The sequence below is a fragment of the Callionymus lyra genome, chromosome 8 (genome assembly GCF_982586985.1).
Source record: "Callionymus lyra chromosome 8, fCalLyr1.hap1.1, whole genome shotgun sequence".
NCBI lineage: Eukaryota > Metazoa > Chordata > Actinopteri > Syngnathiformes > Callionymidae > Callionymus > Callionymus lyra.
The window spans coordinates 9,066,785-9,093,756 of NC_141825.1; the positions used below are offsets into that span (position 1 = coordinate 9,066,785).

Below are 26,972 nucleotides of genomic sequence, written 5' to 3' on the forward strand. Positions count from 1 at the left end.
ATATCAAATTGACTTTTGTAAATGATCACCAATTGAATTTCCTGTCCTGTTGCCTCTGTGAATATTGTGTGACAGACTGGTACACTAATCAGCAGTTGTTGCTCTCTGGATCTGCACCGATGCATGAATTACACAGTCATTAGAGCTGCATGTTCTCCAGATGGCTCCTTTCTTCCTCGCTCTCAATTGAATTGTCCACGTTTGCACTTTTTTTCCCGCGGGCTTCTCTTTGACCGTCCCGACCATTGTGACCTTAGGCGCTTTGTAGCTGAAGGTCAAAGTGGATTAAACTGTCGTTAATATTGATCACAGTCTGGGTCTCAAAGAAAGACGAGGAAAATATATAAAGGGTATGCAATAGTGCTACCGTGGAAATATTTTGGCTCAACTGTAGGATGAGAGATTATAATTATCCTCCTGGGATCCCTTATACTGTCTGCAGTGCAGTGAGTGATGCTGTAGTTAAAAGATGCTATTACGGCGCTTGTTAATATTGTTGTCCACAAGGTAAACCTATAATTTGGCGGAGACGCTTCTTTGTGTGTCTGAGGCTGGACTCGGATCTCACACTGTTCCTCGAAACAGGAGTGTTTGTGAGATGAAGAATGACAGAACACAGTGGGGCTTCCCGGCTCGCATGTATAGCAGAGGGAACAGCCAGCATCATTACCGCGTCTTCTTTGTGGGTTTCTCTTCCATTTGGACGGGAGAGAAAACTCAAGGACAGAAAGGGGCACCGGAGAGGAATTAATGACTGTGACAAATCCACAGACACAGTCAGAAAGTATTGTTCCTTCGCTGAACTTACCCTCCATCAGCGGATGAATCTACAATGGTGGAGGGATTTGCATGTATGAATTGAATTAAAATGAAAATCTCATCATGGTTATGATTCCTGACTTGTAAACCAAGCCACCTCCAGATATCCCCCCACACACACACTTGAACAGGCTCATTGCAGCTGTGATCTTGACATTTCATTCACAACCTGGAGTTCATGGTTGAAGGTGGGAGTAGTAGGTGTGAAAATGGACTGTAAAATATTATTGTCACAGCTGTGTGTTAACAGTTCCTGCTGTCAACCGCAAACTAGACAGAAAAGATAACCTGGAAATATGAGGTTAACACCAGACCCACTGGGGAATTTTCTGGATAGCACTATAATTGTAACCATGAAAAGTTGAAATTAAAATTTTCCTTTTCCCTGATACAAATGTTAGTGCCTATCAATACTGTAGTGCTTTATGATGACGCAAAACCGAAGCATTATTGAAGGACGCCGTCAGCTACAATATTCAGCTAACAATATTTGAAAGAAGACAATATTTTGATCCAATATGATGCAAACTGTTACTTACTTTCAAGGACCTTTCAGTTTGCATGATGATCCGGTTCCAGCGGACCACGTAATCGTAAACATTAAAATAAAACTTGATTAGAACTAAATTCATGCTATTCATCAATTGCAATAAAAGTACACAATTACAGATACAATTAGATGGTGTGGAAATTGAAAAAGATAATGAAAATAAGTTTCTTGGTGTAATAATTGATGATAAAATAAACTGGAAGTCTCATAGAAAACATGAAAAACAAACTCCCAAGAAATCCACGTTCTTTACTGTTCAATTATTCTACCATATAGCCATTACTGTGCAGAGATCTGGGGAAATATTTACAAATGTACAACATAATCACTATCCATACTGCAGAAAAGAGCCATAGGAATAATAAAAAATTCCGGTTATAGAGATCACACAAATTTACTATTCTTAAAATCAAATACCCTAAAATGAATCGACCTGGTTCACTCTAAAACGGTACAAACCATGTTCAAGGCAACAAACAATCAACTGCCTGAAAACATTCAAAAATTGTTTGTTAAAATGTTAAAAAGTTTGGTGAGTGAGGTTGTGGATTCATATCATTATTGTTTGACTATTATTGTTTTGAGTATCGCTATCTTTGTTTTTCTAATCTCATCGGTTTTGTTTTATTGTCTGAAGTTTATTTTCTTATGGACCTACACATGTTCGAAATAAAGAATTCATTCAATTATTCAAGTATTTTTGATGTTCTGGTGCAAAGTAAATGTTTTTAATAGTTTTACTTTAGTTTTTAAATAATTTATTTAATGGTATCGTCAGGGAAATGTACTGGACAAGAGCCCCACCTTCCACCTAGAATATTTTTCACCACTGGATAACTTCTCAACAAGTAATCAAATTCAAAAATATGTCTTCCATGTTTAGGTGGTTCCTAATTGAAACCTGCACATTAAAGTTTCATTGGGTAGATTACTTGAACATTAATCATACTTGATCTTGTTTGTCAAATCAAAAATGAATTATTCAGAAGACGCAGCTTTGTCTTGTGCTCGGTTCTTTTGCCCAAACATTTAATTTGCATTTTCAGACCGATGAAAAATAGAGCTAATAAAACGACAAATAAAAGTACAATCTTGAAATTGCCCCGCTGTTAAGCCAAGCTCCTCCTAATGACAACACTAAGTACTTCATTTCTATCCACAAGTCTCAAAATGAGTTACGCAAACCTCATGCAGCCCAAATTCACTTGATTTTAATTTAACAAGTCAAGCTTTTAAAAACTCCTCCCTGCATGTTCTCCAAATGAGAAAATTATGTTGACTTCATCTTGGCAGTCAAGTTTTGGGAGTATTGTTTTTCCACTTTTGTCGAAATGATGCAACATTGACATGCTTTAAATAGCTCATATTTGGCAGGAAAATAAAGCAGAAAGTCATGAACTCCCAGAGATTAGTTTCCTCAACTTACAGTCGATAGTCCAATGTATAGTTGCTGCAGAGAAATACCATCGTAAGATTAGATGTTCACCTCAAATATACATTTAGAGCTCAAGTTAGTGATGACCCTTTCAAACCCAAGGACATATTTGTCTGAAATGTATGTTAAAGACAAGGGCCTCTTGCATTAGAGTGCACGATTCATCATCTTCAGCCCTGTCCTGCATTGAAGTCAAGGTCGTGTAAGAGGAGAGAAAATCTGCAGTATCACAGTATCACTTTCCTTCTTTTTCATTTCGGGGGTTCCAGTGAGACTCTGAATTGAATCATCACAATTGCAGTATATGACAAAAAACCCAGAAATTGGCTTCACTGAAAAGTAGATTTTTACTTAGCAGAGGGTCGTGTAATGGTGCAGGGCTGTAATTTCATCTGAGTTGTGACTCGGCTGCAGGAATCCCTGTTATTACAGCGGTTGGCCCTTTTTTTTTTCTTTTTGAAAGGTGATGTTGCCGTTGGGTTCAAGCTGTGCTGCGATATCTCTGTATCTTTAACCCTACGATGTAAGAGCACCGGGGCCGAGGCAGAGGTTTCATCCGCGAGAAAATACCCCCCTCCGGTGATTTATGTGTGTATTTTACCACCCAGACGTTTCCATCATGCTTACACAAATGTTTGTCTCATGACGACATGGTAATGATGGCCTGCGGTACCTGCCATTACAGTGGAGCTTCTATGCAGCACATTTGTCAAGGATATCATTTACATTCTGGGCTATAATACCCCTGCGCTCGTGTCTTGCAGGATTGTAGGTCGCCAGGGCCACTACAACCTTCCAAGATGGTCGCCTTGTCGCTGAAGATCTGCGTGCGCCAGTGCAACGTGGTGAAGACGATGCAGTTCGAGCCGTCCACGCCGGTGTACGACGCCTGCAGGATCATCAGGGAGCGAGTCCCGGAAGCCCAGTCGGGGCAGGGTTAGTAGGCGAACTTCATTTCCATGATGGAAATCCGAAGGCATCCTCATTTGCATTTGTGTTTCAGCTTCAGATTACGGCCTCTTCCTGTCGGACGATGATCCCAGGAAAGGAATCTGGCTGGAGTCAGTGAGGACCCTGGACTACTACATGCTGAGAAACGGAGTAAGTAAAGTATTTTTTGTTAAGAATGTGATCGTTGATGGAGGAAGAGCAGAGACACATATTCCTCCCGGGTTGCTGTGAGCGACTGCCTTCTTTAGTCTAACCCAATTAGTTTCATGACGTCTGAGGGTGTCATTGTTTTCTCCCACTCTCTCCTCTCGCAGGATGTTTTGGAGTACAAGAAGAAACAAAGGCCACAAAAGATAAAAATGCTGGATGGAGCCGTGAAAACAATCATGGTGGATGACTCAAAGACCGTTGGGGAGCTGCTTGTCACGATATGCAGCAGGATAGGCAAGTTATTCTTGTCTCCTTATGCTTCTCGCAAGAGTCTCAATCTGTTTTGGATTATTCCTCGCTGGACAAACTAAACGAGTTTGCGCTAAGTAAAATGTTTATTTGATGAGACAATGTGCACCTCCTGAAAATGTTGGTTGATTTACAGTTCCACCCGGTAATAACCAGAGGCCATGTTTGGAGCAAATGTTCTGTACTGAATCTCCAAGTTGTTAGCAAAGATTAAGTATTCTGGATGGTAGAAACAATCTCATTATGGCACTGCTGCGTTTCATGAATAATTTAACTCAGATTATGTGCCTACTCGCTTCAAAACCTTCAGTTATTGAAACATATGGCAGCCACATTGGAATGTCAACAAGGGCGTCCGCCAACAATTTACAAATTACAGAGTTGTAAATTTGAATATTACTCCTACTCTATACGTTTTGTAGGTCTTAAACTGATTTGACATATAAAGGCAAATTAACATTTTAATCTTGCACCTATGTCAGGTTTATTCAAAATGGTCTTTAGTTTGTTGGAGTTAGCAATATGTGTCTGGGATATTATTATGAAATACATCGTTTTTACAAACCATGTATCAATGTATCATTTAAGATAAAAGTCCAATAAAGTAAATTATTTTATGGCAAGTAAAGTGCAGAGCAGGGCTTTGGTATTATTCCAGTTCTACTCTTTGAACATAAAAAAAAACTTTCTCCAAGGCAGACATAGAAAACCACTATATGGCCATTTTCTTTTACAGCTTATGGGTCCCTCAGAAACCCTCCAGATAACTCGCTCATGTTTTCAGGAATCACCAACTACGAGGAGTACTCCTTGATTCAGGAGCTGCCGGACGACAAGAAAGACGAAGGAATGGGAACGCTGAAGAAAGACAGAACTCTGCAGCAACGAGATGAGAGGAAGATGGAAAAGCTGAAAGCCAAACTCCACACAGATGATGATTGTAAGTCCAGCATCCTTATCTTCAATGTGCCACATTTGTCGCGTCGTCTGAATTGACGGCGTCATCTAGTTATTGTAGGAATTACTTATCTATTGCCTAGCAGGGCAAGATTTGTTTTAAATGTCCCACAATACTGAATTATTACTTCCCCTTTCATGAAGAACATTTCCAGAGGCTACACATCCTGATTTACGTTTAACAAGAAAATGGCTTTTGAGCACGAATACATCCCCAAGAGATTCTTACTATACAATATTGCCTTAAATATGATCAAACATCTTTTCCAGGGATGACATCCATTTGCAAGTCAATCCAAAATCGTTTCTGTTTTTCCTCTGGAAAGTTGTCATAGTGATAATTCAATGTAAAAGTAACTAAATTCTGTTCTGCTTAGTGAACTGGCTGGACCACAGCCGGACATTCCGAGAACAAGGAGTGGAGGAGAGCGAGACTCTACTGCTCAGACGCAAGTTCTTCTATTCGGATCAGAACGTGGACTCCCGAGATCCCGTCCAGCTCAACCTGCTCTACGTCCAGGTCAGCCGACCATCCAGAAGTCTCACGGTCTTATCACATGACCGGCTGCTTAAACATTAGCCAACTAGAATGATAGCATCAATGGCTGGGCTTATATAAAGCTGTACTTGAGCAATAGTTCGTGTTTACAAAGCAAATGTAGTAATCAGAGGGGAATGTCAAAGGTATGCATGAAGTAGGCACCGTGGTATGTACTTTCATTTCAGCTGCTTCAAAAGTCTGACCAGGAATAACTGTCAATGGTTCCTGGAGCCATATTGTCATTAGGAAAACCCAGCCATTGTGGCTGATAAAGTAATGGAAATGACAGTTTTAGTGCGATATGTGACGATCGAGTGGAAGCAGTCGACCCAATCGCGGAAGTGAGCAGCGTCTTGAGGAGTTTTTTGAGTCTTTTAATAAAAGAGTCTCAATGATCCAACAGAAAAAGTAAAACCAAAACGTTTTTCGATCCCATGAAACAAAAAACAGGAACAGAGGCGGGGAGCAGGCCGCAGACGGTCACTGACTCTAGAAGGCGAGAAAAAAGGAACTGAATCAAAAAACGAGGAATAACAAGATAAACAAAGCGCAAAGCAAAGCCTGGGAACATCAATAGGAAAAAATAACAAGCGATCCAATAATTTCCGATAGAGAAACAAACGGCCGTTACCAGGTTGGGGAAACTTGATTCACTGGCGCTGAGTTCACGGACTGTCGGAGCTTAAAGCGTCCCTCGGCGCCGATTGTGAAATCGTCTGCAGCCGGGGCTTCACCGCCTCTGTCCATACCAAACACAAAACAATGACGAGCAGAAAGGTTACAAAATAAGATATGAGGAACAGAATAATGACACAATAGTCATTAACAGGTTCATCAAGTAGTTCTGTCCTCCATCAGGTTCTAACAATTTGAAGGTGTAAACAGAACGCTGTGATTGGCTGGATTTGTTACATTTTATACTCTCTCAATTTGTAACAATCACTGTGTTTCAATTCATTTATCCAATTTGGATTTTAATGAATTATGTTGTTGTGTTCGGAAATTCATTCAGGGTTGTACTAAACAATTGTAGGGAATGGCATCTTTGGGTCATGTTCCGTTCTTAAGGGATTTCTATATATCGATTGGTTCTGGTGCTTTCTTTCTACTGCATTTTGCAATAAACAAACCTAATACCCTTCTCAGAGGTTGAAATCCCAAATGAAAGCCAAGCACATGCCAGAAAATAGTAAACAAAAAACACCCACAGTGACATTTTAAAGGTTGACCTAGCTTGCGGTAGAAAGAAATATCACAATGGCTTTGTAATATAAATGTAAACATGTCCAGTAAGAAATGACTCACTTATCGGGGGCTGTAGGAAGTAGAGAAGGTGAATTCTTGTTCAACATGTTAAGTGGTCGGAATTTGCTCTCGTTGTCGTCCAAGATATTTGTGATAAACGCCTCACTTGGTGTAAGAAGCCACAGCAGATGTGTACAGTGACATCTTGGCTTGGTTAGTTTTGGGTGTAACCCAGACCCAGGGAGTTCCACCAGAAGCAAGAATACTGCACAAATCCCATTTGTTGGATTATGTAACTGATGTATTTCTCTGTTGTCGGGTTGTTTTATAAAGGAAAACGGTGCGATTTTTGTTAGTCAGAGATCACACATAAGTTGCGTCGACGGTTAACAATTTTGGGTTTTGCATTGGAGGGGACTTTTGAGTCCGACAGCGATTCTCGTCCTCTTTGTATGAGCGAAGGGGCCCTGCTTGTGAAGTGCAGCTCCCCGAGGGTAGGTCAGTCATGTCAGGCTTCACTAGACAAGGTTTGCTCCATGCACACATCACAGGCTTTACATTAGCCGCTTCTGGCAGGAGGGTCGAGGGCTCCCCACAGAAACCTTAGGAGAAAGTGTGCGCGCCCCAACAAGGCGGATTTATCGCTCCCCGCGTTCACATCTTTTAACTCCACAAAGTTGGATGTCAAACCAAACATTGCATCATTAAAATTGCAGCTTTCTCCAGACATTTTTCTTCCTTTAAAACTTTTTTTGACACTTCTCCTTTGTGTCGGCTCTCCACATCATCACAAACATCCACACCCTGTGGCACACTTTGCTACACACTGGATATTTTTGCGCTTCTCACTACACAAACTACTTTTTTACAAAGAAACGACCACGCCTCCTGCCCTGGCCTCGTTTTGCCTCCCAGTTGACCCTCTCCAAATCCATCTTCTCCCGGAGCACTCGTTGTTACATACACACCGCTCGTAGAAACATTTGGAATAGCTCACTGGAACACCCCCCCCCCCACCCGTCCCCCCCCCGACCCACTCATTCTCAAATCCCTCTGTGCTTCCAGTTTTAATTTTGAGTGCATAATAATCAGTGTGAATCACAAGCCTCTCATTTTCTGCTCACACTATGAATAACATTCTCTGATAACCCCCCCGAACGACGAGTGTCGATGATGTAACTCCAATTTGTCAGGATGGAGTTTCATTACGAAAGAGCCCAAATAAGCAGGAAAAGATGATATCAACCCGTGATTGCAAATCCTCCCACATAAACGAACAACCCTGCCAGTGGGGTTCCTGCCCAACCACGCCCTCTCTGCGTCATGAATTCGAGGGTTTCGAAAAGTTCCAAAAAATCTGTGTAACATCATCGTCCTTCCAGGCCTCTTTACATCTTCAATGTCAACCTCATAAAGAAGATCGATTTTCCTTTTACACGTCAATGTATGACCAAACGCCGGAGCTGATCCATGTTTTCCAATATATTGCTTCTGGCCTTGTAGTTTGAGCCTGAGGGGGAACATAGCAACTGCTATCTTTTTCTATGCATCATATGAAGGTTCTGCAAATTCAATAATGGTTGACATAAGCCAGATAAAAGTTACCGTACATTTTTTTTCCACATGGAAATTTATAGATTTTTAGTGACCAATGGCCACTAGGGGCTCCTCTTGCAGTGAACGAAAAACGTGGGGAAAGATGATGCGCTAGTTTTGTGAGTAAGTAAGTGAGTCATATTTGTAGAGCGCTTTTCAAGACCAGGGTCACAAAGCGCTTAAACAATCAAAACAATACACAGTTAAAATATATACTTAAAAAGTCAAGACAACACAGAGACAAACACAGGAGTCTCAGAGAATCAAGGAAAAGCACGAATAAAAATGTCTTTAGATGTTCCTTGAAGGAGTCAGTAGATCATCAAACACAGAGGAAGATCGTTTCAAAGCTTAGGAGTAACAGTCTGGAAGGATTTCTCTCCTCTGGTCCGGAAGCGTGTTCAGGAACCATCAGTAGATTCTGATCCACAGACCTCAGAGCCCGAGCTGGGGTGTAAGGCTGGATCAGATCACTGATGTAAGGAGGAGTCTTACCATGAATAGATCTGAAAGTAAGAACCAGAATTTTAAAGTTGATCCTGAAAGAAACTCGCAGCCAGTGAAGAGATTTAAGGAATCGGAGAAATGTGAGTTCTTCTACTAGAGCGGGAAAAAAGGTCCAAAGGCTGGGTGATGAAAATGATATAGATCAACGGTGAATGTGCCTCAAGATGTGTTTAAATTCTGTGGGGAAAAAAAATAGGCTTGATATGTGGCTTAAAACAGGCGACTGCGGTGACACACAACGTGTCCAAGAAGGCTCTGTTTTTGGTGAAATGTCTTTATAACCGTAAATCTGCATCTGTACTAATTATTATTTGTGTGACATTACCCAGAAATAGACACATTCTTGAGAGGAAGAACATCCTACGAGCCACAGGCCGCTCTGAGCTGGTGCACAGCAGTCACGCTCTTTCATTCATAAAGATAATGTATTTAATTATTATAATTATAATTATTTTATCTCTTTGATTAGAGATTTAATTCTTATGTCACTACTGCTTATTTGTAACAATTAAAACGTGAGGTGCGCTTTATAGTCTGGAAATTAGGGTACTTTGAACTTGATGAGCAGTAGCAGATGGTTAACTCTTTTAAACGTTTTTTTTTTGGTCCGTCTTCATTGATGGATATATAAAATGATGCCAGTGATACCACACCATTTAAAAATTACATTAATAATAATGTAAGCATTGTAATTGCTGATATTAAAATGTTGATTTATGCCCATATCACCAAGTAACTCAAGTTCTGGCTTTTCTAAATACCCTGTTTCTTTCAAAAGACACCAGGTGACATCACTCATACGCAATACTTCCTTGTTTCGTCACATAACACATGATGTTTTAAACCACAGTGAAGAAAAATGTAATTTGATTTTAATCAAAATATATTTTAACTAAAATCTATAGCCTACATAGTCAGTGCTAGCTGCATCATTTTGAGGCGACATTTAAAACTGTAACAATTTTGTCTTTTTTCAAGGTTAAAGGTCTTTTATTGTCAAATATACATGTATCAAGACTTACAGCATAGATGAAATTGTAGTCCTCTCAGACCCACGATGCAAAACACGAAGTAGACAATTGAAAGGACATTAAATAAGACATTTAAGAAATAAATAATAAATATAAATAAATAATCAACAATACTAAAATAATGAACTAATAAACAGAATAACAACAAAATTCAAAAAGATGAAATTTTGTCTAAATTCTCTATATTTTCTGTTTGAATCATAACTTTTGGGCATTTTAATTATATAGAAGAACTCACATTTCTCCGATCCTTAAAACTCTTCACTGGCTTCCAGTTTCTTTCAGGATCAACTTTAAAATTCTGGTTCTTACTTTCAGAGCTATTCATGGTCAGGCTCCTCCTTACATCACTGATCTGATCCAGCCTTACACCCCAGCTCGGGCTCTGAGGTCTGTGGATCAGAATCTACTGATGGTTCCTCGCACACGGTTCAGGACCAGAGGAGAGAAATCTTTTCAGGCTGTTGCTCCTAAGCTTTGGAACGATCTTCCTCTTTCTTTGCGCTTGATGTAGTCTACTGACTCCTTCAAGAAACATCTTAAGACGTTTCTATTTGTTCAGGCTTTTCCTTGATTTTCTGGAACTCCTGTTGTGTTATCAGTGTTATCTTGATCTTTAAAGTATATACTTTATTGAATATTGTTTTGATTATTTAAGCGCTTTGTGATCCTGGTCTGGAAAAGCGCTATACAAATAAAAATTACTTACTAACTTACTTAATTAACGGTGGATGTTGCAGTGAATTAATCCATAAGAAGGAACATCTAGTGTGAGATTTTCTTTGAACATTGGAGGTCAACGTCTTACACAAGAAGAGTGAATAACAGCATGATAAGGATTAGCAACTCCTTGAATGTTTCTCGGAATGTGCCGACTCATTAGATGTCAGATCTTGTAATATATACAACCAGATGTCATCTTTTGTGTGAGTTTCTGAACACAAGTGTGTTGTCTTGACAAGTTGTGGACTCTACTTGGAATCGGGGAATGAAGTCGTCTGTGCGTGGAGGAGATTGTATTTGTCATTACGACCATAAGCTGCTGCTTAGTTTAATATTGATGTAATGAGACACAGCACTGTGTCTGGGTTCCAACAGATGTGCAAACGCTGAAATGCCCTGATCGTATCAGTGTGGCCTCTGCTTTAGGATCCATTCGTTTTGCAGCACTGAACGCAAGACTGAAGACAGAGAAGAGCAAGGCGGTCGTCTTCCCCCCTCGGAGGAGCGAACAGCTCACACCCACAAATCATTTTGAATATGTCAACGAAGCTTTCATTTAGGATGTCGATCTGTCTAAATTGGAGGATGACGCAAATAGCGGCGTGAGCTTGCAGTATTTATGACTCTTCGCTGCACGACTCACACTTTTTACAACGACAGGAATTCATCATAGGTGTTTTGAAAGGTCACAGTGATGCAAAGCGATGATTTGTTGCATTGCTGATTCCCATAAACACGAATAATGATGACAAACAGTCGCCTGCCGAATGGATTTTTCTGTCAAAAGCGATAATTATTATTTACTTCCGTGGTGCTCCAGAGGTCTGCTTAGTCATTCCCCCTAACAGGCAGTCTGACTCTGTGGCGAAGAGAGCAGTGAAGTTCCTGTTTCTAGCTTACGTGTAGATCATTCCCGTGTTCTTTTCCTTTTTCCTGACAGGGCGGGATCTACCTTAAACTAACACACATCCTTTTGCTTCATTTTTCTTCCAGGCCCGGGATGATATATTGAATGGCTCCCACCCCGTGTCCTTTGATAAAGCCTGTGAGTTTGCAGGCATTCAAGCGCAAATCCAGTTTGGAACCCACGTGGAGCACAAACACAAACCTGGATTTCTGGAGTAAGAATCCTTTTTTTTCCAGCTTCAAACTCCACATTCTTATCCCAGCTGCGAACTAGTTACTCTGAGTGTGAACTGTTGTTACTTGAGGGATTTCCTCTAGTGGAAAACTCAGGGGTGATGTCAGCTGTTACAACTGTTTTCTGATATGTAGACAGCAGGAATGACCTCATATGTTGAGGTATGTTAATAGAAAGGGAAAACGCTCGTAGCTCCGAACTGTAACCACGTACAAATGTCATTTATCCCCCACAGCCTCAAGGAGTTTCTTCCGAAAGAATACATCAAGCAGAGGGGCTCGGAGAAGAAGATATTCCAAGTATGTACCTGACAAACACCAACACTTTCATATAGGATTGATACAGATCATTCAGTGTCGAACAGAAAGAGTATTTGTCTACCTTATGGCAAAAAATATCCATACTTAAATTAGAACGTTTGCATCGTACCTTTAAGAAGTACTTCTCAGATAATACATTCAGCAAAACATAATTTTAACTAATAAATGCTTAAAAAAAATTCAAATAGGAAATCTGGCTCGATTCATTTGCATGCAAAAACATTATTTTTGATGTGTTAATGTCTATATTTAATTGGTGTATAAACTAACAATTTCAGATGCAAAAAGCTCTGCAGCCTGTTAAGAAAATGACAGCAGATCTTGCCATCTGGCGAGCTGTAGTCGCCACAAGTACAACAATAAACAGTTGGTGGGCACTTCTCAGAAAAAGCACACCAGGTGGATGGGAATTCCAAGTTTAAGCCAAAAAAAATATTCCGAGTCTTATCTTTTACAATGATGGGTGAAGTACCATTTCTATTTTAAGACACAGAATGAGGCTTGCATGGGGAGATTAAGTTGGGTTTTTAAAAGTGAGGCACACAGAGGCCGGAGGGACAAAGATTTTACAAGCAATATACGCAACAAAAATTGTTAATCAGCCACTTTTTTACTGGATTCTCAGTAACAAAAGGGTTTGTAAATGCTTGAGTGTAAGTAAACATGGCTCACTGTGATAAATTGTGAGCCGACCTGATTTAAACCTTTCCTAAATACAAACCAGTGTATTTGGTTTTCGAGACGTAAACCAATTTAAAGTGATAAAAAAGGTTATTTCACAAAAGTGAAAAGTGAAAATTCCACTTGTTAATAAGTACAAAATTCGAATAAAAAAAATTGTTTTATGGATGGAACGAAATTCAAATTTCTTTGTGTAGATCAGGGATCCCCAACCTCTTTGCACTGCACACTAGTTTAGTGTTATTATCATACATACAGACCGATCTTTAATAACAATTGTAAAACTTTTATTTTATAATATTGAGTTTCCTTTCACTTATTTACAGGTTTGTTTGTTTTATTTTTTAGTAAACTTGACTAAGAATCACATTTTAATATTACTTTAAAGTACCATCTTTTTCCAAAGTAAAACACGGTTCAGACAGTAGAAATCAATCAAACAGAAATTAGTAGTATTTTTTCTTTCTGTCCAGGCTGGTAAGAAATGCTTCAAGGGGGGTTGGGGACCAGTGGTATAGAAAACCATCCTTACTTAAAATATTTAGATTACTTCAAAAATGTTGTGGTGTTGGAGAGCCAAGGAGGATAAAAGATCATAACATTGAATTGATCCACTTACCATGTTGTGGTCCATGCTTTCCCATGTGGTATTTTTGGATCTACAAACAAAGTAGTTGAACACACTCCAAATGAATCTGATGCAAGTTTGCCAGCCTAAATGTTGTTTTGCATAGGCTCTGAAAGACTTGCCAAGGCATCATGATTATGTGCTTGCTCTTGTGTCCAGGATCATAAAAACTGCGGAGAGATGACGGAGATCGAAGCCAAAGTAAAGTACGTGAAGCTCGCCAGGTCGTTGCAGACATATGGAGTGTCTTTCTTTCTAGTGAAGGTAAGAGGTCATTTATACTTCAGTTCACACGTTATGCAGGAATTTTTGATGGGTCAATAGTCAGCTATTTGCAGAGATACTGTAAATTATTCATTTTGCTATGAAATAATAAAAATGGCTTCAGGTTTCATTAAAGGGAATTAAACTAAGTTTGAATCTAATAAACCATTCAGGGAATTTATTTTTTAAATGTAAAATAAAAATAAAAGTGTCTTCAAAAAAAAGTCCTACATTCACCTCAGGCAATGAAATACATTTTTCTTTGGCAACGTGTTAGAAAGATACAACACAACTTCGATTCCTATTATGTGATAAGCAACAATGGTTAGTTTCCATAGGTCAAAAAGAAAGGTATATGACAACATTCACTCTAAGCTCAAGGTCAAGGAAAACATAAATAAACAAGATTTCTTATATAAATATACATGAAACAGATTTGTATCCCGGTTGTTGTTTAAAAAAGCTGAAATACATTATTTTACGTTTATATTTGCAAGATATTTAGTTTGACTGTATTTTAATCTAAATGAGCTTTTCATAGGAATATAAATTAGTAAATGTAAGTATTTACAATTTGTAGTTCGACAAACCCTTTAAAAAAAAAGCCCCATTTACAACTTCATTTATAAAAGCCTGATCTAGATTTTTAAAAATCAATGTTAAATTGCAAGAAACAAAAAGATCCAAATGCTAATATTTACATTGGAGTGCATTGAATAATAATAATACATCGTATTTATTGAGCACTTTTTAGGACACACAAAGATGCTTTACAAATAAAAGACTTAAGTAAAAAAAAAAAAAAAAAAAATTGAGAGTAAGCATTGTTGGGTTAAGTTAAGGGTTAATAAAGAGATGCTAGCACTGGAAGCTTATTCAAAAGAAATAAGAATTTCTTACTAACTTGAAGTTATTCATTTGTAAATCTCTCTCCCGTCTGAAAACTCCTCCTCCAGCCAGCTGTAATCACGCCCGCTTTGTTTATACAACTAGTCCCTTGGACGTGGAGAGTTCATGGATTGATGACAGGCAGTGACAAACATTGATGCTTGACCAGTGAACAGTTCTGTCAAGAGAAAAAAAAGAATGTATATTTTCATCATATGCTTCAAAAAAGTTGTAATAGTAATTTAACACAGTTGAATTCTCTCTGATAGTTAATGATATCTAGAATATTGGAGAAAAAAAAAAATCAAAAGCCTGACCATTTGCTCTCAGGCATGTGAAAGAGCGGTAATGCCTGCAGGACATTTTTAAATATTTGAACCGCTTGAAAAGTAAACCTTGAATTATTGAAATCTAGATGCAATCTTTGACTGGCATATGAGTTAGTGAATTGTATCTTTTATTATGTTTGTAAAAGTAATATACGAACAAATAATTATATTATATTTTTTGGGTTTGTTTTAGTCTTGTAGCTTGTATGGCTTGGTATCATATAAAATAGTTGATAGAAATGTGTAGATTTTGGGTTGTGGGAAACACTGTGAACATGTATTTATAAACACATGAAGCAATTATCTCCTTGGTAGAGGTATGTGTTGTCTCAGTGCTTTTGTAAGTTCTAGTTCAATACACAGAGTCCGTCAAAAGGCAATTTCTTTAAGCTAATTTACCCAAGCAACACTAAAGTTTGACACTTCTAAATTGCCTTCATGTGACCCACACAAACATTAGCAAGATAATAGGGACAATATTTGTGAAAGTTTAGGTGCAAACACAGAAGGCAGCAGAGTGAAGTCTCATGCTGCTGGGGTTTTAACATTGCTATGAAATACCAGTGACAATATCAATTGTGTCTGGTTCTGCTCTGAAGAACACTACAGTGGAATGGAATGCGACGTGTGAACGGGATGAACCCACATGAGCAGGTATTTGTGGAGGTTTGACTGCAAGTTTCCAAGTGAGGGAATTAAACGAGAGTGCAGTTTCTCTAATGGACACTAAATGGCCTCCCCTCGCGCACGTGAGAGTGCACGAGCATATGCTTTTATGATGGCTGTCAATCAATATGGAATTGTTTTGAAGCTGATTTCCAGACTGTTGAATAATTCAGAACAAGCCCTGTGTTGCGAACACATGAAACATTCAAGTTTACAGATGCGAAGTCTGCAGAAGAACTGATTTTTAAATGTTTTATTTGCACCATGGGATGTACTTTTTTATCTGTATGGTAGAAAAATAACAAGAACAGTTTTGAATTGAACGTTGATACTAGAAACAAGAAACAAAGGGTCACGTGTTGGTGTTGTTTTAGATTAGCATCTTATCTTTGGCACCACTGTCTTGCCCACACTTTTGATGGACTTTCTTGGTCTGTTTCTACCAGATTGTGCGAAGGAATTGTGGAACACAACCGCCACCTGCTGTCCTATTGAGCAAATTTATATTTGATCCTTCAATGTATTTTCAAAATTTCAAATGCTAAAATGTATATTTTATATTTAGCAAAACTAAATTAGGATAATATTGGTTTAAAATCACAATATAGGTAGAAAAGAGACACTTGTTTTGTTACCTATAAAAGGATATTATTGGTTTTGTTAAGCAAAGTGACTCAAAACGTTTGCAAGCTGTTTAAATGAACTGATTTTCTTCAAATGTTTTAGAATTTAATGTTTCGCCATTCACTCATAATGCTTCTATGCATTGCTGTTGGTAGATTTGTGGTCAAGACACATCACCTCACACATAGTATACACAAGAAAAGGTTGACTTTGAAGAACATTAGCATCATACTGAAGTCAATTTTGACAACATTCTATCAATTTCACCCAAGAACTGACTTAACCCTGAAATCTTATCATCAGGCGCAATAACCCAAGTTTCGGTTTCCCCCCCAAATTTAGCTGCAAAGTGTTTTCACTCAGCCATTGTTTGATCTCTAGCAAGCAATTGACTGAGCTGTTCAACCTCTGGGGCTCAGTTGGATCAAATGAGCAGTAGAGCTGGATGTCATCAGCAAAAAATGATGTAAGAATCATCAGAAAATCTCTGAATGATTTTACCAAGAGAATCAAATTTAGCTAAAATAATAAAGGACCCAAAACAGAACCTTGAGGGACTCCACACAACATATCCACTGATTCAGACCTTATTTGATTGGCTGACGCACTGAAACTAGGCCAGAAAGGTATAATGTGAATTTGAAATGTATTTGTTATTATTCATTATTATTGATTAACTGACCTATATCTTTAAGAGCTAGAGAGAGCTGTTTTCTTTTATATTCCAGGTTCCAAAGACATACAGAAAATGTTTGATTTGTAACAGTAAACATAGGAACTGACACACAGAGCTCCATCAAATCGCTATGAAACCATTTTGAGCTTGTGTTATCTTCATCCTCTTTCCAAGTAAGACTTGGCTGCTTGCTGTGGTTGAACCAATTATATTGGTGTTCCAACTGAGTTCACATCTTAATAGATTTAATCACTCATTGATTTTGTTGTCCATACAACGAAAGTCAGCATGGAAAAGCTCTCACTATTATTCTCGTGAACAACGGAGACATTTTTTTTTAACCTTCTCCAACACCACAGGCTCCAAATTGTTGTGTGTTTCTGTGAATTCCAAAGATGAGACGAGTGTGGGTTTTGTGTCTCAAGTGAGCTTGCAAAGATTTCCAGTGGGCAGAGGAGCTGGTCGGACACGCCGGTGCCCTGACAGTGACTAAAGCCTGTGGAGACCCTGCTCGATAAAGCAGCATTTAAATAAAGCTGAAGTCGTTTGGGTCACTACACAGCTCGCCCCCAGCTCTTTATTTGAAGCTTCGAGCCGCCAGCGCGTGTATTCGCAGCAGAAAAAAAAGCCGTGATTTTCACAGGAAGTGAATCACAGAGTGTGTGGGCGCTCTTTGCATGGACTGATGTTATCCTTCTCTGACAGGAAAAGATGAAGGGCAAAAACAAGCTGGTTCCACGGCTGCTGGGGATCACCAAAGAGTCTGTGATGCGTGTCGAGGAGAAGACCAAGGATGTGGTGCAGGAGTGGCCTCTGACGACTGTCAAAAGATGGGCCGCCTCCCCGAAAAGCTTCACCCTGGTACTCATTGTTCCCTCAGACGATCAATTTACATTCATCTTGAACGCATTTAGCCACACCTCCGGGTTCAATCTCCGACAGCATCTTTTTATATCAAACCACTCGACTGTTTCATCTGACTTAAATGCCAGGAAAAGAAAGTGCTGATGTGGAATATATTATTTACCGCTAAGCCATTTCAATTTTCTCTACCAGCTGTCGGCAACAGAAATGTCATTTTTATCTCCACGTTCGCAAAAAATACACCATTTAAAGATTAATAGAGTATGAAAAAGGTATAAATAACTCACCCCTGTGCTGCCACCTTCGATTCAGGCTAAAAATAAACATGGCTGCTTTCTTTCTGCATCAACAATCGTTTCATTTGTTCTTAAGGTTTCGTAGGTACGATGCTCTTCCTCTCTCTGTTTCGTAGCATAGAATCAAATCCTTGATTCTCTGAGACTCCTGTGTTTGTCTCGGTGGTGTTTTGACCTTTAAAGAATATATTTTATTACGTTTTTTTTTTATTGTTTAAGCGCTTTGTGACCCTGGTCTAGAAAAGCGCTCTACAAATATTTCTTTTTTACTTTTACTCTGTATAAGATACTTTTTCAGTTCTTAATGACCTCCCCTGAAAGAATTAATTATGTTGACGATTGTCTTTTGTTTGTTCGTTTGTTTAACCAATAATATGCCAAAATCTAATTTTAATGAATTGTATAAATAATATTTAAATTTTTCTCTTTTCGTTTTTTTTTTTGTATTTTTTAAATGTTTAGTTTTATGATATACATAATTTGTGCAAGTTTGCTTTCATTAATAATTCCATCCATATCATCTTTTTGATATTTATTTTTTGTGATATGTTCGATGATCCCCAGATTTTCCATTTAAGGTTTTCGGATGTTTGTGTTTATTTTCGAGTGATGCCTGTTTTTTTTAACCCTTGTTTAATCTCAGGGTCAAGGAGACCCAAAGGCCCAAAAACAAATGAGAGAACACAAGGGTTAATATTTGTATTATTTTTAGAAACCTTTTTCTTACATCAAATTAAAAATGTGAGAAAATAGACAGCTATAAACAAAAACCATGTTATTGAAATCCATTCTAAATGACAGTTAATCGTTTTAATTTAAGATAATTAGAGACATTCAGGGATAATTGTCAATAATTATGGGTAATTATAATATTAAAATTCAGAACATTTATTTCTTCACATTTGTTTCTGTTATTTGTTGTTTGAAAGCCCGAAAAATGGTCTGCTAAATTAATATTGTTTTTTTGGATAAGTAAAAGCATGTTGTCTACATGTATGATAATCCCACATTGTCCTGGTTTTGATGGGGCCTCATGGGAAACTGAGTCGCCGTCCACAACACTGAGGCAGACGTTAATATCTTCACTCTGGTTGCAGGACTTCGGTGAGTACCAGGAGAGCTATTACTCCGTGCAGACAACGGAAGGAGAGCAGATATCTCAACTTATTGCCGGCTACATTGACATCATTCTGAAGAAGGCAAGTTGTGGCCCAAAACATACAGCAGAACATAGTCATTTGAAGTCTTTAATGACGTTTTGTGGTCTCCTTCTTCTCCTGCAGAAGCAGAGCAAAGATCGTTTTGGCCTGGAGGGAGACGAAGAGTCCACTATGCTGGAGGAGTCGGTCTCTCCGAAGAAGTAAGTCTTATTTATTGTGTCCACTTTATTGCCTCGGTGAGCACAATTGAGTTCTGGGGCCTCATTTATAAAAGCGAGAAAAGGCAAACACAAAACAATATTTGAACCTATTAAAACTGTGTTTGGGTCCTACTTCCTATGGTACGTTAGGGAAGCACCAAAAAAAAGTCAACTTCTGAAAATGGCCGAGAGTGCATTTTCCGTTTTTGGCTAAAACGCTTTGAACGCCAAAACACCACAAAAGGATGTTATGATGACATAAGCAAAACCAAACCAGTCAACATGTCTGCGGTGTGGAAGTGTTCAAATACACCTCCGTCCAATTTAAATGAATCCACCTCATAATAGCACCAGATTAAATGTTGTTCATTCCAACAACACCCACTCTGCTGTGATTGGTCAAGCATCGAGGTTTGTCATCATGCATCATCAATCCTGGAAGTCTCCACCTCCAAGGGACTTGTTGTATAAACAAAGCAGGGCGTGATAACAGTCGGCTGTAAGAGGAGTGAAGCCTGTTATTACTTTATAATTAGCTCTGCTCTCCTAACCCTTAGTTCGCCGAGAAGTCCACCAAAAGTATATGTGAAGTTTCATATAAGACACCAAAACGGGGATAATAAATAAAACACATAATTTGCATTTGTTTTCTTTACCAAGGATTGATTACTTGTGAAATAAAATGAAAAGGTTCGCTAGCTAGCCTAATGATAATTGACTCAAAAGCTGATTGACTAGCATATTAGGTGACATCATTAGCTAGCTGAAACATGATTGAATATAAACTCTACCATTATATTTAACAATGGAAATGGCCAAGTGGATATTAAATTAAATAACCTACATTATATATTTACTTTTGTGAGTAGTTGTAGGCCAGCAGAGATTCCCTTGCGGGCCCTGATTCTCGACCACTGACTTTAACTGATTCATTTATCTGGGTTTGAACTGTGGCAGAGATACCATGAACTAGTCAATTGCTGAGCAAAAGGAGATCCTTTCCCTTCATTACCTGTGAAAAGCAGTAACTAAAAGCCCTGTCAATCTTTATTTAGGTGTGTTCAATCACTACACAGAGAGAGGAAGTCTGTGATTCCAAACTCCTCTCCAGCCCATCTGTCTTCTCATCTCAACGGCTTTTATCTGCGGGTGGTGGAGAGACGTTAGCTTGTCTGTTCAGGCAGACAGTAAAGTGAAAAAGTCAAGACACTCCTGTTCAGTATTTGCTTGAGAATTATTACCAGATAAAGAGAGGTATTGATCTTATTTAGATGGTAGTTTAGAAGACACATTACCAGCATCTCAAAATAACACATTTGCAACCGAGATTAATCATTTACAAAATGTCAGTCTCTCGTCTGACAATTTTCGAATCAAATCGTTTTTTCGTTCAGTCTTGATTAAAAATAAACATAAATTCATAAGGTTTAAAGCGCTTCCTCTGTGCTTTTATGTTTTCGGCTAGAGCAAGACAAATTGACAAGTTATCTTGTTGCCAATTCCTCAAAACATTTCAATATGGTTTGCTAATTGGCAACTTTGGATAAGATCCCAATTTTTGGCAGGGATGCCGACTTCATTTTAATTAGCCCCTCACAACACTGAACTCTTGAGTATTTTGGTTCACTGGACTTTGCAGGAATAGTTCCAATTAATCCTGACAGAATGTCTATTTATTAGTTTGAAATTCAGCTGTGTGTTGATTCAACAGTGACTTTGTTTTTGCAATATTTAAGTTGAGGCAGAGAGACCATAGTACCAGTGGCTGATATGAGTTTTCTCTGCCATTTGAGGTGGCTCGGGTAGCTCTTTAAAATGTCTTCTGGAAGCATTTATACCAAGTTTTTTTTATGCATTCCCCATTGGGAGGAAGTATCAGGGCAACCCCAGGAAAGGGTCACCATTTTTGCAAGATGAAACCATTATACCTAAAATTCCATTAAATATAATTTGAATCTATTTTCATTTTAAGGTTTTTTTGGGAACAACCATAATAACTACCAAAAATACTCCGTGGTCAGAAGATTGCTTTCAAAAAACAATGGGGCCCAGAAAAGTCTCCTTTTTTTACGCCATGTTTTCCGGGCTGTAACGAGTCAGTTGTGGAAATAATACTTATTTTGGCAATATTTTTGCAAAAGGTAATAAGGTGTTTTTAATACAGTGCTTCTATTAACAGCTTTTTATTGTGCTATAAATATGTTTGACAGTTTCCCTGAGTAATGGATACCCAGCTACTATTAGCAATTAGTCTTTTTGCTCATCTCACTGGTGACCCTGTGAAACATGACAACCCAAAGAAAATCAACTATCATGGAGGTTTAAAAAGATTTTAGTTGTAGACTAAACAGTTTGTTTTTTAAGCCTGTGCAGAGGATTGGAAAAGCCAATCGTACATGATGGGAAGCTTGTTCCACTAATCTGGGACACCCATGGATTTTATGAGAGCAAAACTGTCCCTGCATTAGTTGATCCTGACAGAAGTGGAATACCTGGGGTATACAGTATACAGTGACATCATGATGTCGGCTGATTCGGGTAAATGCACTATTCTGGTTCTGTTGTATCTGTCCTCATCCTTTGACACCAATGATCACCAGATCCTGCTGAGAAGAGTCTGGGTCTGTGTTACAGTGGTTCTCGTCAAACCTTTCTGGGCGCAGTTTCAGTGTATCTGCCAATCAAAGAAGGTCTGAATCCACATCTGTTGTGTGGAGTCCTTCAAGGTTCTGTTTTGGGTCCTTTATTATTTTTGCTGTACTTGATTCCCCTGATCTTTCCTTATGTTTCTTTCTTTTGTTCATTTTTGCTGATGACATCCAGCTCTACTGCTCATTTGATCCAAAAGAGGCTGAGTGAAAACACTTTGCAGCTAAATGTGGACAAAACTGAAAATCTGGTTATTGTGCTTGATGATAAAGTTCCAGGGTTGAGTCTGTACTTGGGTGACTTAGGCCATATAATCCTTGCGTTTGTGTCTTCTTGTTAGGACTATTGAAACAGTTTATTTTGTTGTCTAAACAAGAAGGAGCTGTCTCGCCTGCAGTTAGTACAAAACTTAGAACTAAACTACAGAATATACTGATGGTTCCTGATCACGTTTCCGGACCAGAGGAGAAAAATCCTTCCAGACTGTTGCTCCTAAGCTTTGGAACAAACTTCATCTCCTTCTGTGTTTGATGATCTACTGACTCCTTCAAGAAACATCTTAAGACATTCTTATTTGTGCAGGCTTTTTCCTGAGTTTTCAAATCTGTATTTTATTTTTTACTGTGTATTGCTTTTGATTGTTTAAGTGATTTGCGACCCTGGTCTAGAAAGGTGCTTTACAAATAACTATTACCTACTTACTTGCACAGCTTAACTATTTACCTGAAATACAATGATCTTGAGCCTTTTTGGCCTTCACTGAAAGTAAGACTTGCACTAAAACAGCCACATTTTTAATTTTTTACCATCTTAAAACAAGTTTCCACGCAGGTCAGACAGTGCACTCTTGTGGTTAGCACATAATGCTTTGAAAAAGCAACAGCGGACTTACAAATGACATGTCAAAATACCTTTTGAATAAAATATATATACAGTATATATTTTTTTATCCACAGGGATTGACATTTTATTTTGAAGCAAACTCAAAACAACATGTTTAAAAAAGCTACCTAGCTGCTATTGAAGCTACTAAAGGTGGTGAAAAGAAACACATGTGATGGATAGCCATAAAGGGTGATCTAACTGTGGGGTAAAGCAACAAAATATACAAAAGTAAAACCATTTCTCTATTTAAAGATCAAAATGTAGAAGCTGCACCAGATTTTCATCCCAGTAGATCATTATCTCCCTATTTTTGCAAACGGCCTCAATGATATAAATCAAAGTGGCACGGAAGGTTGAACGCCCTGCGTAGCAAACGTCGGAACACCACTCCGTACGACAGCGTATCCCTGCTGCTCTCTTGCTAATTGAACGCTTATTATGGTTCTCAGCACAAAAACATAATTGTCGCCGCTTAAAAAACATCATTAACTAATACATTCAGCAGCATCTGTTGAGCTGGCACATATCTCTGTTATTTCTGTATAAATACTCACTCAAGCTTGAAAACAGTTGCTCGCATCATAATAGCCTGAATTATGACTTTGTCATTTGAATGTGGGTCCCTGAGAATTTAAGTGGGAGATCATATCAGTGTAAAACCAATTCATGTTTTAATAACTAGTTTGAGTAGATTAAATGCTTTTTGGTATTTCTAAGCCACTTTTTTTTAACTTAACACATCAAAAACATCTTTGAAAAGGAATTTTCAGATGATAATGGATCAGAGACAAACAGTTTTCCTTTTTACTAAACTAAATATTTACCTTATATTTGACTGTTCTGAATAAACATATGGATTTAGAAAGAGGAAAGTTTCTTGTTTTCTCATTGTATGGCTTGTAACTGCTGCTGCTCACTCGCCATTTAAGTAGCAAGATAATACATAAACTTTATGCGACAACAACATGTTTTAAGTGTCTGTAAATTTCACAACTCCGTTACTTTGCTAAGACTAATGCGTCCGGGGGCCTGAGTTTTAACCCCTAAGCTGCAAAAACAATCTCCAATTTTTTTTCTTTGCCTTGAACCAACACAATTCTTAAAGCTTAGAAGCATTTCTCAGAGAGTCATGTGTAATGATCTCCTTGAAGGAGGTATGTGCTGTCTCGGTGCCTTCTTAGTTAACCATTTATATTTAGTCTTTCAGCTCTTAATCTTTGATTTACTGATTTATAATTATCTTTATATACACACTGTAAATTGTAATCAATGAATATAAATATTTCTTCTTCGTCTGTTTTTTTTCCTCCTCAACACTGTTACAACAACTGTACAAAAAATCTTCATCAGAAGTAATGGAGAAGAAAGGCAGAAACAAAAGGACAAAAGATTGTTTGTTTAAACCCTCAAGGAGTTCTCAAGATGTTCTTTTGAAGTGGAAGTAGAGAAGAGCAATGTTGAAGATCGTAGGTGTATGAAAAATAATGCTGGCAATAAAAGACATCGAGCTTACATCCCTTTTGAAATCCTGAATGTTCCGGAAGTGCAACAAGTCTCGACCCTCGAGATTTAAAGTGGAAAAGGAGGCTGCGAGAGCCATAATGATGCAGTAAAATCTAGTGTATCAGACAAAGAGGATTCTATGTGAACGTGTGCGGCAATAAAGCAGGGTGAATCAAATGCTACGTGGGGAGAAAAAGCATCATGAGTGCAAACAACCCTAAGAGTCTTAAACCATTGAGCTAACTTGAGATAGTGTGGAGGACCCCTACAGTGCCCTGATCTCAAAATCATTTAGTCTGTCTAGGAAAGCACAGGGAGGCACCCTGCCATCAGAAAGAAGAACTTTTGATATCCTCCAAAATGTTGTTCTCAGAACCTGCTGAGCTCTTGAACAATTCCTAATGGATGACATGTAAATAGAATAACTGCATCTATACTTGAACGTCCCTCTGTTTCTAAGAGCTGATGTTGATCACAGCAGTGTTTGTCCTTGATGTTTTTTTTTATTTCCCTCAGATCTTATCATCTCTTTCATTTTTCTTATCGTTACCGTCACAGGTCCACAATCCTGCAGCAACAGTTCAACCGGGTGGGTCGCGTGGAGCACGGCTCCGTCGCGCTTCCTGGTATTATCCGCTCAGGGTCCATCGGTGGCCCTGACAACTTCAACGTGGGTTCAATGCCTCAGGCCCAGCAGCAGATCACCACCGGCCAGATGCACAGAGGACACATGCCCCCGCTGGTGAGCTTTATGAGTGCACAATGTCGACCATTGCTCATCTGGTCTTGTAGCCTTTCAGAGCATATTTGAGATTCTATGTCGACCAAAGAAATGTCATGCCGCCCCGAGACAATCATAAAGTCTGTTTTTGTGCATATTTGGATAATCCCTTCCCTTTTGTTAGGGTTGATTCAACCGCAGTGGATGCTGGAATTATGTGTGAGCGTCTAATGGTCACGGACTGATTTGAAGAGTCAAAGGGAAACTATTTTCAATTAAAGTAATTCATTCACATTTCATAGTATTTAATTATTTTAGGACTTTCATATACTGCAAAATTAAATATTTTAATATAAGGGATGAAAGAATATATATAATATAAAAGAAAACTTATTTTAAGTAAACTAAATGTAATAGTTAGTAATTAGTGTTAGCTAAATCTTCTAGTCTTAGCTAAATCTACTAGTGTTAGCTACAATTACTAGTGTTAGCTAAATATACGAGTGTTAGCTGCGTCTTCCAGTGTTGGCTACATCTACTAGTGTGTGCTACATCTACTAGTGTTAGCTACATCTACTAGTGATAGATACATCTACTAGTGTTAGCTACATATTTTAGTGTTAGCTACATCTACTAGTGTGAGCTACATCTACTAGTGATAGATACATCTACTAGTGTTAGCTACATATTTTAGTGTTAGCTACATCAACTAGTGTTAGCTACACCTTTGTTTTAGATACATCTACTAGTTTTAGCTCCATCTACTAGTGTTAGCTCTATATACTAGTGTTAGCTACATCTTTCAGTGTTGGGCTACATCTACTAGTGTTAGCTACATCTACTGGTGTTAGCTAAATCTACTAGTGTTAGCTACATTTACTAGTGTTAGCTACATAGTTTAGTGTTAGCTACATCTAGTAGTGTTAGCTACATCTTTCAGTGTTAGCCACATCTACTTGTGTTAGCTAAATCTATTAGTGTTAGCTACATCTACTAGTGTTAGCTACACCATTTAGTGTTAGCTACATTTACTAGTGTTAGCTACATCTATTAGTGTTAGCTCCATCTACTAGTGTTAGCTACATCCACTAGTGTAGCTCCATCTACTAGTGTTAGCTACATCTTCTAGTGTAGCTACATCTACTAGTGTTAGCTACATCTATTAGTATTAGCTACATCTACTAGTGTTGGCTACATCTACTAGTGTAGCTACATCTACTAGTGTTAGCTACATCTACTAGTGTTAGCTACATCTACTAGTGTTAGCTACATCTTCTAGTGTAGCTCCATCTACGAGTGTTAGCTCCATCTACTAGTGTTAGCTACATCTTCTAGTGTTAGCTACATCTTCTAGTGTTAGCTACATCTACTAGTGTTGGCTACATCTACTAGTGTTAGCTAAATCTATTAGTGTTAGCTACATCTACTAGTGTTAGCTCCATCTACTAGTGTTAGCTAAATCTATTAGTGTTAGCTACATCTTCTAGTGTTAGCTACATCTACTAGTGTTAGCTACATGTTTTAGTGTTAGCTACATCTACTAGTGTTAGCTACATGTTTTAGTGTTAGCTTCATCTACTTGTGTTAGCTACACATTTTAGTGTTAGCTACATCTTCCAGTGTTAGCTACATCTACTAGTGTTAGCTACATCTACGAGTGTTA

At 38.4% G+C, this 26,972-nt stretch overlaps 1 protein-coding gene across 4 annotated transcripts in view; it reads left to right on the forward strand.

Annotated features, from left to right (window-relative positions):
• Positions 1-26,972, forward strand: part of tln2b (talin 2b) — a 126,825-nt gene that overhangs the window by 44,737 nt on the left and 55,116 nt on the right. For 3 of the 4 annotated variants that reach the window (XM_087797605.1, XM_087797606.1, XM_087797607.1), the window contains exons 1-12: positions 3,543-3,740; positions 3,808-3,905; positions 4,070-4,199; positions 4,999-5,154; positions 5,549-5,691; positions 11,808-11,935; positions 12,191-12,254; positions 13,744-13,848; positions 17,737-17,892; positions 19,289-19,390; positions 19,475-19,551; positions 25,147-25,330. In XM_087797605.1, coding sequence (XP_087653731.1) covers positions 3,605-3,740; positions 3,808-3,905; positions 4,070-4,199; positions 4,999-5,154; positions 5,549-5,691; positions 11,808-11,935; positions 12,191-12,254; positions 13,744-13,848; positions 17,737-17,892; positions 19,289-19,390; positions 19,475-19,551; positions 25,147-25,330 — 1,479 coding nt within the window. In that variant the 5' untranslated portion in view covers positions 3,543-3,604. Of the gene's footprint in view, positions 1-3,542; positions 3,741-3,807; positions 3,906-4,069; positions 4,200-4,998; positions 5,155-5,548; positions 5,692-11,807; positions 11,936-12,190; positions 12,255-13,743; positions 13,849-17,736; positions 17,893-19,288; positions 19,391-19,474; positions 19,552-25,146; positions 25,331-26,972 lie in introns of those variants that run through there. The other variant, XM_087797604.1, reaches the window with a different exon arrangement.